General features: G+C 39.0%; 1 protein-coding gene across 1 annotated transcript in view; it reads left to right on the forward strand.

Annotated features, from left to right (window-relative positions):
• LOC133989474 (voltage-dependent T-type calcium channel subunit alpha-1I-like) overlaps positions 1–17,384 on the forward strand; it is a 192,596-nt gene that overhangs the window by 109,256 nt on the left and 65,956 nt on the right. The window contains exons 12-20 of the mRNA XM_062428145.1: positions 375–492; positions 964–1,119; positions 2,907–2,994; positions 3,787–3,953; positions 8,175–8,245; positions 8,475–8,973; positions 9,588–9,688; positions 13,039–13,162; positions 14,904–14,972. Of these exons, the coding sequence (XP_062284129.1) occupies positions 375–492; positions 964–1,119; positions 2,907–2,994; positions 3,787–3,953; positions 8,175–8,245; positions 8,475–8,973; positions 9,588–9,688; positions 13,039–13,162; positions 14,904–14,972 (1,393 nt within the window). The remainder of the gene's footprint in view (positions 1–374; positions 493–963; positions 1,120–2,906; positions 2,995–3,786; positions 3,954–8,174; positions 8,246–8,474; positions 8,974–9,587; positions 9,689–13,038; positions 13,163–14,903; positions 14,973–17,384) is intronic.

Below are 17,384 nucleotides of genomic sequence, written 5' to 3' on the forward strand. Positions count from 1 at the left end.
TTATCATCTATATAACTATTGTGTGCAATTACCACACATTAAACGAGCCCTTTCATTACATTTAAATGTGTTACGTGGTAGCAGATGTCACCTTATGTAACCAGGCTTTAACATTTACATTTATCTTTATCACAGCCAAGATAGTATTTAGTTGCAACCAGAGTACAAAAGCAATTAATAACAGAGTTGTTGCGTAAAACTCTGAATATTTTAAAAAATCCCAATGCACAAGTCTTAGATTCAGATCTTTAAATGGTCATGCCTCTGTTAATGTATACATTTCCTTATTAATTACCATGGGTATGATCAGTCCAGTGTGTAAACTATAGTATGATAATATGCTCAGTCATTGTGTCCTTGCTGTTGTGCTGCAGTATTCTGGGAATGCACATCTTTGGCTGCAAGTTCAGTCTTAAGACGGAGACTGGAGACACAGTACCGGACAGGAAGAACTTCGACTCTCTGCTCTGGGCCATCGTCACTGTTTTCCAGGTAATCAACATATCACACTGATGTTTGATTGAGAATACATGCAAATGCACAAACACACATCTCAGAGCATTACTTTGCAGTATTGTGCTTTGCAGTAGCGGACGTTCCACTAGTATGCAGATGACTTGCACCTATTTCTCAAGACCTGATACATTTCCGTACAAATTTTCATAGAAACTATAAACGGTAAATCTGACCACTTGAAGCTCTAAAGATGCAAACCTATGCATGTTTATAAATCAGATTTTTGTAGTGATAGTGATTAATATTTTCAGACATATTAGATGCTAATAAACCACTATGTCAGTAATATATGTGGCAGCATAATACACTTTAAACTTAAACTTTAAACTTAATATGTATTATTTGTATCAATGTTTAGTGACACAGCAGCCTTATTGTACTATTAACTTCCTGTGTGTGTGTGTGTGTGTGTGTGTGTGTGTGTGTGTATCTTTGCAATTCTTTCAGATTCTTACTCAGGAGGACTGGAATGCAGTTTTATACAACGGCATGGCGGCCACTTCACCTCTTGCCGCTCTTTACTTCGTGGCCCTTATGACGTTTGGGAACTACGTCCTCTTCAACCTGCTAGTGGCCATCTTGGTCGAGGGCTTTCAAGCAGAGGTAAGGGAACTCAGTCTGAAATGTCATTTAAACACACTGAAGTCAAGATGATTAGCCATTAAAGTCCTTAGTGGCCATAAAGATCCTTAATGGCCGAGGCACATGTGTGTGTTTTGAGAAGCAATGCAATTGTAAGTGCATTTTTTTTTTCTGCAGGCTTCTGCCCACTTACACACATAAAGACATTGTTATGAAGTTATATTGTATTGTGTATATGTATAACTACATTTGTAATTTCAAGGTTATAAATAATAGGAAATACAATGCAGAGATTGTATGACATTCTTGTCCAGGAAATCATTCATCCCAATCATAGAAATGTATGTAAAAAGAAAAAGAAAAAAAATGAGCCTCTTCTTCTCAGAATCATAACACCATAATATGCTAACATCACACACATTTCACTGAATTAGCAATAACACTTTTTAGTGAAAACTGTGCATCAGAGGTTCATCAAGGATTAACCCTCTTCAATCTCCTTAGCAACCATACAGAACATGCTCCTTATGACTTCTGGTCTTATCTGATAATAATCAGATTTAGACCAAAAAAAACGCAGCTAACTAAATGACTCCATGCTAACATTGTTTACATTACCCAAAGTAGGAGGGAAACAATGTTGGTAAAAAGTCAAATTATATTTATCTTAAATGGAAATATGAAAAACAAACAAACAAAAACAAAAAACAGAGCAACAGAGTCCATCTATGTAACCCTGAGTTCTATACTTTCAGTACATATTGTTTTAACAAAGACATCATTGTTCTCTATTTACTATAATGTTATTATTATTATAATCCATTAACTATACTGCTGCTATATGTTGTGTGTTGAGAGCCTGTGGACACAAAAATTAATTTAAAATTTAAATAATAACATTGTCCTCGAACATCTGCTGAAAAAAAAAAAAAATACATGTCATGCCTATATTAGACATGTGTTTATGCCAGAAGCCCGTAAATACTGTAAAGGGAGTAATAAACCACAGAAAACAGCCTCAAAGGGTTTAAAACCTATTTTATGCTGTAGAAGCAATAATTATGATATTTATAAGGGTTTGTTTCAACTGTCAAAACACAATAATGGTGTATTAAATAGAACAATATCATTTCTGAAGTTCAGCCATCACAGTGGGAAACAGTGGAAGATGATGCTGTCAATCTGACATCAACTGTCAAACCCACAGACGTATCATAGAAAAATTGTAGCGTGGTTGAGTAACCCAGTTGAGTTTTCATACACGGATCAAGACATTACCATATTCATGGCGCGTAACTATGATGTGTGAGTTTGAAGGGGAAACACTGTCATAAATCACAAGGCTTTTGATTGATCTTTCTGAAATGCCAAAGCAAACACACAGCCGTCAGTCTTTCATTTTGTCTTCCTGCCTCTTTCAGTCTTTTCTCTCACTGTTAGTCTTTTTCCCCTCCGGCGCTCTCACCTTCCTCCACTCCTCCTGCACTGTGTCTACAACTGTTACACACGAGGGATTATTGGGCCAATTTACTCCAGATTTTCCAATAATGAAAACTGGAGGGGAAATCCCATGGATCTTAACCATTTTTATGGGGTCACTGGAGATGTGTGTCAGTTTGAGGATTTTACTGATTTAATCTTAAAACATTAATATTGAATAATCCTGATTACATTGAATATGGTTGACTGTTGGTTTCTTGCATCCAATCCATTTGCTGTTATAATGCTATATAACATGAACCACATATAATACCCTGTCTCTATTTCTCTCTCTTTCTTTTCTTCATCCCTCACCTTTTTATCACCAGGGTGATGCCAATCGTTCTTACTCAGAAGACGACCGCTCATCCTCAAACTTTGATGAGAGCGAGAAACACGACTCCATAAAGTTATCTGGTGAGCTGACAGCATGTTTTTACCTTTATAATGACACCAAGCAGCCAGTTTATTTATTTACACCAAGAGAAATATAACGCTTAGAAACCCTGGGGGCAGACCCAGAACATGCTCGAGGGAACCCATAACCATAACCCTCTCCTAGACTGGGAACACCTTGGGATCCCCAGGAGCAGCTTTAGGATGTTTCTCCCTCCAAACATCTGTCTAGATTTACCCGACAGCTGAATAAACCAGAATGAGAATAATTATCAAACCCAGTCTATTGAATTGCTTTGAGTTTTAAGTATTTTGTTAAAGTTTTCTCCAGAGCTCCGTTAATTTGACGATATCATTTAATTCTAATACATTACAAACAGCCTCTTGATTCCTCACACAGCGTAGCTTCTTTATCTTATCTTTATTATTCTAGTTGCTGTTGCCATTACTTTTGACATACATCCTTACTGCCTCCATTGGGTGTATTTTTCTGGCACTTTTAATTGCTTTATTGTCTTGGTGTATTTTCTATTTTTGCATAGCTTTTTGTTTTTATGCTGCCTTTCTGCAAAAACAATTTCCTGTTGTGGGACAATAGAACTAAATTGACATGGACGTCTTGCTAGCCATTATTGCTCTCTTCTCCTATGGCGATAACCCATTATATATGTTTACGCCTGTTTCCTGGTGGTTTTCAGATTTCCTTAGGGGAAAGGATGTAAAATAAAATAAGCAGATACTGTAGATTGACAGTAAGTGTAAAAGCTACAAAAAAAGACTCTCCTAACTTCTATTTTTGTCCACTTCCTCTAGACCCCAGGATCTGCACCCTGACACCCAATGGCCACCTGGAGCTGGGTGCCCTCTCAGGTCCCAGAGGATCGTACTCCTCAGAGAGGCGAAGCTTCACCATCGAGTCTAGAAAGAGCAGCGTGATGAGCCTGGGGAAGAGCAGCCTGGAGAGGCGCTCCCTCTCTCTGGTATTCAGTCCAACACTTTTCCTCTACTTTTAAACCATTTCAGTCATCACTACGAACCATTTTCAGCTTTACAGAGTGATGGATGTGTTTTCCTCCTTTCTAGGAACCTGTTTATGAAAATCAATTTGTAAAAACTTTAAATAGGCACTTGATAGGTAATCCATCACAGTAAATATTTAAGTTTCATTTTAATTTGTCAGGTTAAAGAGTAATTTGCATTAAATTCATGAGGTGTAAACCAAAGGCATGGTGAGTATTTGGTGGCTCATGAGTTTACAATTTGCACTTGATTGCAGCCATCAACAGTTTCAACTGACAACAGCATTAGCATTCAGCGTTAATATATCTTGTAATGAAAGCAGTGAAATTACCATGGATGGACATAGATTACCTATATCATGCTGTCGATCCTTTACCAATCGATGCTTTGTAATGGGTAAAAACACATTAATCAAAATCAAAATATTATAGGCTATATTAGAAAAATAAGTTATAATTTATATCAAAAGCTCCACTTTCATAAATATGGAGAAAAAAAAAAAACTTTAATAGAAAATGTTGAATTTCTTGAGTTTTCAGAAAGTGTTATTATTATCATCATTATTAGGGGACCTTCACCATGACCAAATACAACTTTTACACAAATACAATATAATGCATTGCATACTAGAGAAAGATTAGACAAAATTCAGTGAATGTATTAACAGGTACAAACCACTTTGTCCCCACACATTAAATTAGCATAGGCTATCAGGGGCCAGAGGGTGGAATAGAAATCAGATCATTATTGCACTCTATAATCATCCACATTCAAACCCTACTGTATATTACACAGTATATGTGCGTAGACCACGAAACACACATACACAGTAGGAATGCCCTAGTTTGGTGCTTATTGAACTGAAACTTTTACAGAGATGGAGGGAAATAACAATTGAAACAGTTCTTAAAGGTTTGGCTCAGCATCCAGTTACCATGACAACCATCTCTAATAATTGTTACATTTCTGTATGTATGCACAGAGAAACACAGAGAGAAGTAGAGAGGAAAGGATCAACAAGGGAGAAGTCGAGAGGGAAAACAGAGACGAGAGATGGTTGATGGAGATAGACAGAGAGGGTGATGCACCGACAAGAAGATAGAGGGGAATGAAAACCAGAGAGATGATAAGCTGTAGTTTAGCAACGCTCCTACCTCAAAGGTTATAATGTTAAACACAGTGGGTGTGGGAGATCCACTTCACTGTGAGATCTCATACTCCTCTCTTAGAATGCCACAAGTTTATTAGCATCAGAAAGCACCAGTTACATCACTCAGAGCAAAAAAAGCACTGCAATAATAAACATTCAAGATAGTTGCTTATGAAGAATGAGGGTTTGCTACAGTGTTAACCCTCCTGTTGTCCTTGAGTCAAGGAAGAAAGGAAGTAAGGAAGGAAGGAAGGAAGGAAGGATGAAAGGAAGGAAGGAAGGAAGAGAGGAAGAAGGAAGGAAAGAAGGAAGGAAGGATGGAAGAGAGGAAGAAAGAAGGGAAGAAAGGAAGTAAGGGAGGAAAGAAGGGAGGAAGGAAGGGAGGAAAGGAAAGAAGGAAGGGAGGGAGGAAAAGAAGGAAGGAAGGAAGGAAGGAAGGTAGGTAGGGGGGAGGGAGGAAAAAAGGAACGAGGGAGGGATAAAGGAAAAGAGGAAGGGAGGAAGGAAAGAAGGACAGAGGAAAGAAGGAAGGAAATAAAGGGAGGAAGGAAAGAAGAAAGGGAGGAAAGATAGAGGAAGGAAGGAAAGAGAGAAGGAAGGAGGGAGGAAGGAAGAGAGGAAAGAAGAAACAGTCAAAACAGACGGGGTCAATTTGACCCGGGAGGACGACACAAAGGTTAACAGCAGCTCTAAGAGGGAGTGTCTCTCTTTGAACTGTGAATCAGTTCCATCTTTTTTGTTGGGTTGTTTGTTCGTTCCATTGTCTTTTACAGTTTCCCAAAAACTGATGATTAGACTGAGATGAAACTTAGAGGAATGATGCATGTCTGTGAAATTCTGATTGTGCTGCAAGACACCAGCTCTATGAAAGCTCTGTGCTGCTTTGTTTGGCTTATTTGTCCACACAGCAGGACAGAAAACTGACTGGATTTTGATTGAATTTAGGTGATGAGGCATAAGGAAACAGGGGGGGAAAAAAACACACTTTTTAACATATTGAAATGAAGGGAAATGAACTACAGGTCAAAATGAGTCAATACTGATAGGGTTACCTCATAGGAAACTCTTATTTTCTTTGGCACCTACAGTTTATGATTTTCATGACTGTTTTTCATATGAATATGCAGTAAAACGTTCAATACATACATTTTCTACAGTGGCCTATTAACAGAGGTGAAAGCTAAAGGGTTGGTCAGGAAAAAGAGGAATAAGAAAAGGGCTCAGGATGGCAATATGCCCCCTTCAATCACTTCACTTTAGTTTAATGACCACATCTCTGGATCAGTGGATTTTGTTTTCGGTACAGTAGTTAGCCTCAGTTCAGAGTCAGCAAAATTGCCCTATACACAGAGAGAAATCAATATAAAGAATAATACAATAAAGAGTATTCACTGACTGGGAAAAAAGCTGAATTTGTAGATATAGTTTTATATAACTACAAATATTCAGTCATATTGTATATAAGAGAAAGTTATATTAGATGCAATATGCTTGAGCTCGACTATACAATAATGCAACAGTAGCTGTTGTCGGTAGTTTATGCCATACAGTGTGGAACAAATTGTCTTGACAGTAATTTGGTGATGTCTGAAACACACACACACAAACACAAACACACACTCAATGTTCCTCTTGAGTGATCTACAGTGCAGGTCTGTATGGACCCCATTGTTATTTAACTGCTGCTGCAGCATACACGCTTCGCTACAGCTTCTATAGAGATGGATGCATAGATTCTCTGCTATGTAGCAGCGGCTCAGGCTTTGACGAGCGACATGTACATTTTCTATGGGTAAAACATATAATTAGGTCTATCATGCTGAGAGGATGAGACATGCGGAAACAAACGGAACTGGTTATGTTCCTCTAAGTGGAACTGGCACTCAGGGTCTTGCATATTAAACTGTTGACAGCCTGCTGAGTACACTGCAATCTCATTTGAAAAAGCTAATATATACTATATTTGTTCAGTCATTAACTTCTTTATTTATTCATTCATAAATGATTGACCTACAATAGAAGGCAGGCTTTCTTTCACTCTGCTTCACATTAATATAGAAATACAATGACTGGTTCTGCCCAGTAAAACAGCTACTGGTAACCACTGAGCAGCAGTAGATGCTTATTGCATCTCTTACCACATGCATTAAAATTCATAACACATTAAATGAACCACAATAAAATACATTACTACAATGAAAAAGTATGATCCATGTAATAAGAATGCTTTTGTCGTTTATTCACTGCAAATCCGCCACCTGCAACATTTTAAAGACTGAAAAACATTTAAACTAAGATTGCATAACTGTTTTATTAAGTTTTATTTAATTTAGTTATTTCCAGCAAAAATTCTAATTAAATTATTATATTTGTTTATTACAACTGGGGTCTTATTTTCTAACTTCTGTAGTATCTCTGGAGTAGACAATGTGATCGGTCAAATGATTTAGACAGGTTATAAACAGACTAACAGTTATGTAAACCACTTTATTTGGAAGTAAAATTGTAAATTGGGAGGACCCACAATGTTGGTGATAATCCGTAATTGCACCAAAAACACAACTACAGCATGTACTGTAGGTACACCAAGACGTTAGCGTATAAACTGTGATGGATGCTTCAAGGTGATACCCTCATGTTTCTTGACTTATTGGACTTTATAATGGTTATAATGATAGTGATATACTTTTCATTATAGCAAACAACTCAGGCAGGTTCATGTTGAAATAAAAAAGGTCCAAAGGCAGCCTACCTCAAAGTAGCGAGACACAGAATGAAATCTACTGCTAATTTCTATATGTATTGTACCTGTTTCACATACACTGGTGTTTCATCTATGTTTAACTGAATTATTGGGACCACGTCCAATAAGTCAATAAACCTCTTAAATCTTAAATCTTTCCAGCAGTGACATATTTATGCATTGTTGGAGACACTGTTCGCTGTCTAGTATCTATCCTGTCTTCAGTTCTTGTCTTGGAGATATGAAATACATCAATAAACACTATGAACTGCTGTGTGTCTATTCTAGCGCCACGGTCGCAGTTCCAATTACCACAACTGGGGGCGCTCTCACCATCCACATTCTGCGTGGAGCCGCAGGTAGACGATTAAATTGACTTCCAGCCATTGATCTCAGCTATTGCTTTAATGAATTCTTAATACCTTCATTAAGCCTGACTTACGTGGAAACATCAAACCTTTGCTCTTGTTTTACGCTCTTATTAGCTTCATGACTTAATGCTTAATAAATTAAATAGTGATCATTTCCTCTGTATTGATACTTTTGTTAATTCATTAATATTGAATTTCTCCTAATTGTACTTTTAAGGTCCAGCTCAAACAGCCTGGGCCGGAGGAGCTATGTGTTCGGTGGTGCTCCTCTGGTGGGAGGCAGCCTCCGTGTGCACAGCACCCGCTCCCCCCACTCCTACGCCTATGCCGCAGAGCAGGAGTCCCTTCTCTCCCACCCATCCCATCCCCACCATCCTCTACCCCCACATCATCCACTACCTCCCGCTGTGTTTCTCTCGAGGCACTACGCTGCGAGAAGAGATCGACGGGCTCTTTCTCTGGAGCTGCCGGAGCTGCTTCGGGCCGGTGGGCAGCCTCCAGGCCTTCCCCCTATCCACCCGGACCCTGGGAGGAGGAGCGGGTCTGGGGCAGGGGGATCAATCACTGGAGGGTCTGGGGCTGGTAGTGGTTCAGGGGTGGACCACAGAGACTGTAATGGCAAGGCACCGGGCCCTCACAACCACTTGATTGCTGAGGTTTTCCCTCAAGTCAATGCACGCAAGGACAGGACAGACCTCGATGATGAGACTGACTATGTGAGTGGAAGGCAATTTAATGGTTTTCTAAGATATCAGTGGTTCTTCCTCTATTCATCAGGACTACTCTATAAAGAAGAAATGGCAGATAGGTGCAAAAACAGTAGATGTGCACTTTTTAAAAATTGTTGTTTATGTTGTCAAAGTGAAAAAGGAGCTGTGTGGCTCCATTTAGGGATGCTGCTAGTAGTCGATAAATGGATAATTCTTCACTGGATTCCCAAATATGCTAAGATAAGACTGAAAACCAAAGCAAAATATTAATTATTCTCATTATGGGAGATGATGTTGAAATGTGGAAGAAAAATAGGTTTATTTACCCTCTAAAGTTGCTTTGTAGTCACTTTAAAATCTTCTAATTTTATCATGGAGAACCTTTTTAATAGTAGATATATAATGGATAAAACTATAATAGGGAGAGATAAACAGTGCACTAAAGCAATTCTAACTAAAAATCTGATTATGTTAATAATTACAGACTCCCTAACAAGCTGAACTCTAAACACAAAAAATTAGCTTTGTGTGGAAGATGACTTATTGATTTATTTGCTAATCTGATCCTTAACATTATCTCATAATCCTTCTTATCTCTTTTTCCCTCCTCTACCCTCCAGAGTCTGTGTTTCCGTATCCAGAAGATGATGGAGGTGTACAAGCCAGACTGGTGTGAAACCAGAGAAGAGTGGTCTGTCTACATGTTCTCGCCTCAAAACAGGTGAGTTCAATTCAACGTCACCCTTAAAACAAAATTAGTCAAGACTACTGAGAATTTACATTGAAGGCACATTGCTCCAAGGAGATGATTGCTTTGTTTTATTTTTGTCTTGAGAAAAGTAAGTAGTAGGTGGGTTAGATAGTTAAACCCCACTATGGATGCATACACAGATATGCATGAACTAATGGGACTGACTATGCACTGCCCTGCAGGCGATTGCACTTAAAGATCAAATGATGATTTGTGTATAATGAAGGAGTCACTTTAAAATGTGTGTATCTCTAAGCCCTTTTATCCTTTAACACGTGACTTCCTGAACTTTGTTACTTTGGATTCCGGAATGTAGTGACGGAATGTGTGTAAAGGTTTCTGAAAATGAACCTGAAGTATGTTGGATGTTATTTATTTTATTTAGTGCCACATAACTGCACTGAGATATCTGAAAACTGGAGTCTTAGTCATCTTATTAGAGTCATCTAAGAAGTTGGGATGAGATGTGATAAGTTTGCAGATTGAACCAGGAACAACTACAGTGAACTGAGTACAGGAAACAACCCCAACATTAAAAGTAGGGGTGAAAAGAAAAATCGACATCTACTGTAACAGCCAATAATAAATAATGTGTGGAAAGCCTACAAAAAGAAAATGAACAGACAAGCAAAAAGAGCACAGACAAGCCCACCATGTGATTCTTTAAAAAAACTTCCAACTTTGTGGAAACTCTGTCCAATAAACAAGTGACACATACAATCCATTGAATGAAGTTTTATAATTAGGTTCAGGATCAAAGACCACGCCTCATACCTTCTCATTTCCACACAAAAACTACTTATGTCATACCTTATCCGCTTTTCTCCCCTTCGTCCTTCATCCCAACCCTTCATCATCTCCCATAAACAAGTGACACATAACACCCACTGACCTTACTTTAAAACCCTGGTCCACTTTACATTGATCATTTGGAATTGAACTGAGCTTTTATTAAGTCAAATTTGAGGCTTTTGATTAATATTTTACACTGCACTGTAACTTTTACTTTCCTGTTTTATCTGTCTTATTCAATTTTAGCTCATTTTTTATTTCCAATTTAACACTTTTTAATTGCGTCCTTTTATATAACCTTGTGCTGCTTTTACATTCTATCGTAATGCCTTTTATGTGTAATGTAAAGCACTTTGAATTAACTTGAAATGTGCTATATACAAATAAACCTGCTTTGCCTTTAACGAGAACCGCGCAACCAAGTTAACCTTTCCCTAAGAAAACAAAGTGACAAGCATGTCTCTGGATGTGTCAGTGCTTATGATAGTTTGCTTTGGCAAAGTGTTTCTACCAAGCCTCTTTGTTCAGCACTGACGCGCAGAGAAACCGAGTGTGGAAAGGCGACTCGACAAGCAAGACCAATGGCCCTGAAAACAAATGTTAGGGAACGTTACCAGCTCTGCCCTGATAATGTAGAAGAACAGGGAGCCTGGTAGTGAAACCATTTGTCTGTTCAAACAGAGAAAACTGCTGTCTTCTGGTTTCACAAATGGCTTGTTAAAGCGATGCCGCTGTGTGTTTCTGTGTTTTTTCCTCCAAAGCATTTTTTTCCTCTCTTCTTCTCTAGACAGCGTTATTGACTCTTGGCTCCAATTTGTGTGTGTCTGCGTGTGTTCATCTGTGTTTGTCTGTGTTATCATGTTTTTGTCTTCCTAGCTTTCACAATTCATTGCTGGTAGAAAACGTCCCTGAAAGCAACATGAAAGAAGAATCACTCAGTCATCCACTCGCTCACTCACCCGATTCCCTGCGTGCTGATAGCCACTTAAGGGAAGCCAGGGCCCCAGGGCTGTGTTTTGGCATCCTGGCAGGTGCCATCTGTCAAGCAAGGACTGTGTGTGTTGGCGGTGTGTGTACTAATGTTAGGACATATCCACGGTTTGCGTGTTCATGCATGTGTATGGTGTGAATGACTTTGCATATGCGCATGTGGGAACGTGTGAGCATATGTGCGTCTATGTCTTGTTTATGCCTCGGCGTGCTGTATGTGCCATAGCGTGTGTGTTAAAGCATATGTGTGTTTGCACTCACAAGTGTACCTAAGAAGAACTAAAGCGAGGGAAGCAGACAGACAAACAAAAAGTAGAAACAAGCCAACATCGGAGGTTGGGTCTCAGGCAGGATAAGTGCCTACGCCAGCAAAGCCCCAGGTCACGATCAATATCACGGGGACAGGACTGCCAGATTTGAATCGATAGATAAAGGGACAGAGTTGCCAAGTCTGGAAGAAAAGCAGTCAGATTAACACATTGATTTCCTCACCCAGAGAGCAGGTGCAGAAATTGGTAAATGCTATTCCCTTATATAGCTGGTAGATGAGATGAGATGTGTGAGAGTTTCACTAAGTAGCTGCTTACTGCGTTACTGACTATGAAGCGGAAGATTTGACAACAACACTGCAGGTGCATCCACAGATATTGCCTACACTAGTCGTTCCCAGCTTTTTTTTTTTTTTTTGTGGCTCCCAACAGCTTAAAAATGAAGCAGCGCCTACGTTTTTGTGATGGTCTGTCACAAGTTGTACATGTCTGTGTCTTACATCAGTTCCATTGAAGAGTATTTTTGTCCCTCAAAGGCCAAAAAAAGGCAAAAAACTGCAAAAATTCACAAGAAAGAAGTTTAGAAAAGTCCACAGAAAGAATCTACATGTGATAATTCTCTTATTTCATGGTCCTTCACGCATCTTGTAACCTCTGATTTATCTTGTAAAACTCTCAGAGGCCAAACACTGCATGTTCTTAAGCCAGAGTCTTCATATTTACACGCATATAGCAAATAAGAAGAAAGGCAAACCAGTGTGTACAAACCAAGAATCTGAATAATACAAAGTACTGTAGATAATATGTTTTTCCCCTGTGGTTCAACCCACAACATGTTTAGCATTTTACATTATTATTCAAGCCACCTAATTACAAGTTAACAACATCTTGTAAGCAACAGCTACGTCGTCTAACGAGCTTGTTTACGGGACAATTTTGATATCTACTCATCCCTGGACAAAACTAGACTCATGCAAGTATTTACAAAACTTCTTTTAAGCACCTCGGGCTCCCAAAATTATGCTTCTAATTCTTTTTTATCACACTAGGCTTTCCAAGCATTACTGCAGGATATCATGTGTCAGCAGTTTGCCATATTTCCTTTCACTCTGATTAGCTAATCATATTGAAACAGCTCAAACTTTTCTCGGAGGTGGATTGAAACGTTTTTATCTGGTAGGATTTTAAGAAGTGAAACACAGCTATGGAATAAATTGTATTTTCTCCTCTCACATCTTCCCTCTATCTCTCTTTGTTTCTCTCTATCAGGTTCAGAATGCTCTGCCAGTCTATTATCGCCCATAAGCTGTTTGACTACGTGGTTCTGGCCTTCATCTTTCTCAACTGCATCACAGTGGCTCTAGAGAGGCCGAAGATCCTGCAAGGCAGCCTGGTAAGAATAATATGACTCCATATAAATGACCTGTCTTTAGCCACTGAAAGCATGTACGACGCACTGGTGATATTTACTAGCTGTAAAGTGACAGTGTTTGATGTGAACTGCTGTTAGGCTAAGATTTGAAATACTGTTTTAATCCTTAATACTTTATCACACACTAACATGACTCCTGATTTGTGTTTTCAATTTCTAAAGTGTCTTTTTTAACAAAGTAACTTGTTAAACCACCCAATCCATACATGAGCTAATAGTAAAACAGTACAAAATAAATATATTATTTACAGTAATTAGAAGTAGAATAAGATAAAGAAGAATACAAACGATATTAGAAACATAGCGGTTTTCTTTCCCCCCTTTTAGAATTTGAAGATTTAAGGTGATATAAAGTCTTCATTCAATTAGTTCGGTATCATATGTCAGTCAAAGCACATTTGTACTTTAACCTTCTTGTCCTTCCTTCCTCCCTCCCTTCCTTCTTTCTTCATCCCTTCCTTCCTCCTTTCACTCCTTCTTCCTCCCTCACTCCCCCCTTCCTTCTTTCCTCCCTCACTCACTCCTACCTTCCTTCCTTCCTTCCGTCCCCCCTCCTTTACTTCCTTCTTCCTTCCTTCCTCCCTCCTTTCCTCCCTCCCTTCCTTCCTCCCTCCCTCCTTTCCTTCTTCCTTCCTCCCTTCCTTGCTCCTTTCCTTCCTCCCTTCCTCCCTTCCTTCTCTCCTTACTTCCTTCCTCTTTCCTCCCTCCCTCCCTCCTTACTACCTTCCTTCCTTCCTTCCCTCCTTCCTTCCTTCCTTCCTTCCTTCTTTGCTTCCTTCTTCCTCCCTTCCATCCATCCTTCCTTCCTCCCTTCCTCCCTTCCTTCCTTCCTCCCTCCTTCCCTCCCTTCCTTCCTTCTTCCTCCCTTCCTTCCTTGACTCGAGGACAACAGGAGGGTTAAAAGATTAATCTTATAACAACATTAAACTAATTTATATTTAAAAAAAGTTTGTGGTGGACGCACACATCCAATAAGAAACAAGATAAAAGTCCACACACTGCAGCTCTCAATGCAGGTATTTATTAGGATATCACCATTTCACACTATTTTATATCTTATTTTATGTTCTTAAACATAACATCTAGGGTTATGAATATGATTATTATTCTCCACTGTTACTTCTTTCAAGTACAAATTGAATATGGTAGCAGCTACTAGCAGGCTCCGGAGATATTTCTGGTTGTAATAATGACTGTGTAATGTATTCTATTTACTGTAAACAAGCCGTTGGTCGTTTAGCAAAAATAATTCTACAAATTATTTATAAACAAGTCATTATTTAAATGAATAAGAATCAACATGCGAACGCTTCTCGGCCGTCATGGCTCCGAGCTCTCGCTGGATTCTGGCATCGGGCCACTTTTCTTGCTATCGGGCACCACCGAAATATTGATTGGTAAGCACTTTTCAAAGCGAGCAATTAAAGATTTCAAATGAAAGAATAACAACTCTCTGAAATTTGGCATTTCATTTGACTGATTTTTAATTAAATAGCAAAAGACAAATGAAGTGAGATGTTTTTTTGGAGTGTACAAGACCCCGAATTGATTGTGATTTTCATGTCTTGCTTTGAAGTTTCTGACCGAATCTGTGCACAGTCCATTTCTTTCTTCCCAGACTTTCTTCTTTTTGCCTCTGTCACCGTATTTTTGTCTCTTACATTTCATCATGTTTATGACCTTTTTCCCCTTTTTGTTACAGGAGAGGCTGTTTCTCACCATTTCCAACTACATCTTCACGGCCATCTTTGTTGCGGAGATGACTGTCAAGGTAAAAATGCACTCTTATACTTTCCACTCCCTTTCTGTCCCCTTTCTTCACCTGCCATTACAACCCTCATTTTCTCCTCTCCTCTCCTTTGTTCACTTCCCTCTTTCCCTTAATGTCTTGACCTTGTACCTCATCTCATTTCTTACCTGTTAGATCTCTTCCTCTCCCTCTCATATTCATTCCTCATCTCTATTCTAAAACACTCTCCTTCCTTTTAACTAAATTTTCTCCATTCTTATCTCTATCTCTCTTCTCCTTTCATCCCTCGCTCCTCTCCCTCCCTCCTTCCTTCCTTTCTTTCTTTTTTTTCCTTGACAACTCTGCAACTTGCGGTTTAATCAGTTGCACATGTCCCATTAGCGATGGGCAGCTTGATAATGAAGTTAATTAGAAGGCTATCGCTCTTCAGATGGCCTTTAGCTACTCTTGGATTTCCCGTCGATAAACACACACACACACTCACACACACACTCACACACACTCTCACACACACACACATTCACATACTCTTTTTTTAATCCAGTAATCTGCTGTCCAGGAGACAGGGCATCATCCATTATTGAGGCCCTTGTGACTCCAGGCATTTTCTGCATTGGCAGAAACCCTATACTGATTTATTTATGACCAAGGATAATGAAGACATGTGTAGCACAATGATATGTAGATCATCTTAGCGCTGTGGTGAAGCAGAGTTCAAATGTGCACATATATGCTTTTGGCCCCAGGTTGAACTTGGATTGGTTTCTTCTCTATTCTCTTCTGTATCTCCATCTCCCCTCTTTGCATCATTCCTCCTTCTTCTTTATGCATTCCTTCCAATCCCTCACATTTCATTTTGCTTTATCTTCCCTATGGTACTCATTTCATTCATTTCGCATTCAGCTCTGTATCTTTCTCTTATCGTTCTCTCAGCTCTTTTGTTCCTTCGTTTGTAATTCAATCAGTCGAGCTCTGTTGTTATCTTTTCGGCGCTCTGCTTCATTTGCACGCTCGAATGTGGTCCCAGCACTCTTCTGCCGCTCGATGTCTTATCCCAAATGGTGTATAGCAACTGGCGCTCAGTGTCTGACTGTTACACTGACTTATTAATGTCCTGTTGTTGAACTTTTACAAAATCAGATGAGGGAATGAGCAGATTTGTTGATGCATACACACTCTCTTCCACTATTGCCTGCACCTTTATCTTAATCAGCTGCAGTTTTATGTGTTGTAGAAAACCCCGTCAACACACATACATGCTCAGTTGTCTTAATATACTTATAACACAGACATCACAATCATCAAATAGGCTGAAAACCCCTCCGTTAGCAGTAATATCCTCAATGCGAAGGTCTAAAACTGACCTGAAGGAAAGTGCAAGAAAGCAGACATTTATTTTCAGATTAAGTGAAGTGTATTTGTGTAGACTAATAGCACAAACAAAGCCTCAACATACATTACAGGCCTGCAACATTAAATGGTCCTAAAGCACAAATCCATAATCTCCAAGACACACGTTATCCTAACAATCCTAATCCAACGAATAAACTACAAAGATATACAAATATATCTAGAAGCTGACAAAAATAATCATAACTGCCTTATTGAGTCATCTGAACCATGTGTGTTCAGCTGCTTTGATGAAATACTAATGAGATGCAGCTCCTGGTTAAAAGGAAGGAGTGTTTACATTTTGCCTTTGCCACCCACATTTAACAAGCTAAGCAATATTTTAAACCAAACAAATTGTTGACATGACCATATTTCAGCACTGCAGTAAAAGTCTTAGCTCTACTAACGCTGTGCCAAGACCAGCCTGCCAGTGCCAGCACATCTTCTGCTGCCTATTAAACCACATTTTAATTGGCAATAATGTTTAACAAGGAGAATCATCAACTTCATAACCCGGCGTTTGGAAACAACGTTTTTATTTAAAATAAAGTTGTTGATCCAACTCTTCTAAAAAGTCTGATGTGACGCCTCTCTTGGTGTCTTCAGACTGGCTCCACATCACATATAGAATCCAAATGGTGATTGTTGTGATCACTGTTGGAGCTCTGCATGGTGGGATAGCAACCTGCATTAATGACTGCAGTAATCGAAACGCTGGATTGGTTGTATCTCGCCCCAAACTTTAGAACTCTTTGTATTCACTGCACAATATGTAGACAAATTTTATTCATGTATGTTAATATTATTATTGTGATGACATGTGTGACATTTGCTTTGGAAATGTGCTTTTTCCACTTGTTTCCACTTAGACACAAGCGTGATTCTACCTTTATATTTATTATTCTACATGTGTTGCATTGATGCAGTTAGACACGTTATTTGTCCTTTGGGATAGAAGCTGTTATAAATTGTATTTATTTGCTCCAGGCAAATCATTTCATTTAATCATCTGATAGCTATGAGCTGCACTCATTGTCATGT

This window comes from Scomber scombrus, chromosome 2 (assembly GCF_963691925.1).
Source record: "Scomber scombrus chromosome 2, fScoSco1.1, whole genome shotgun sequence".
Classification (NCBI taxonomy): Eukaryota; Metazoa; Chordata; class Actinopteri; order Scombriformes; family Scombridae; genus Scomber; species Scomber scombrus.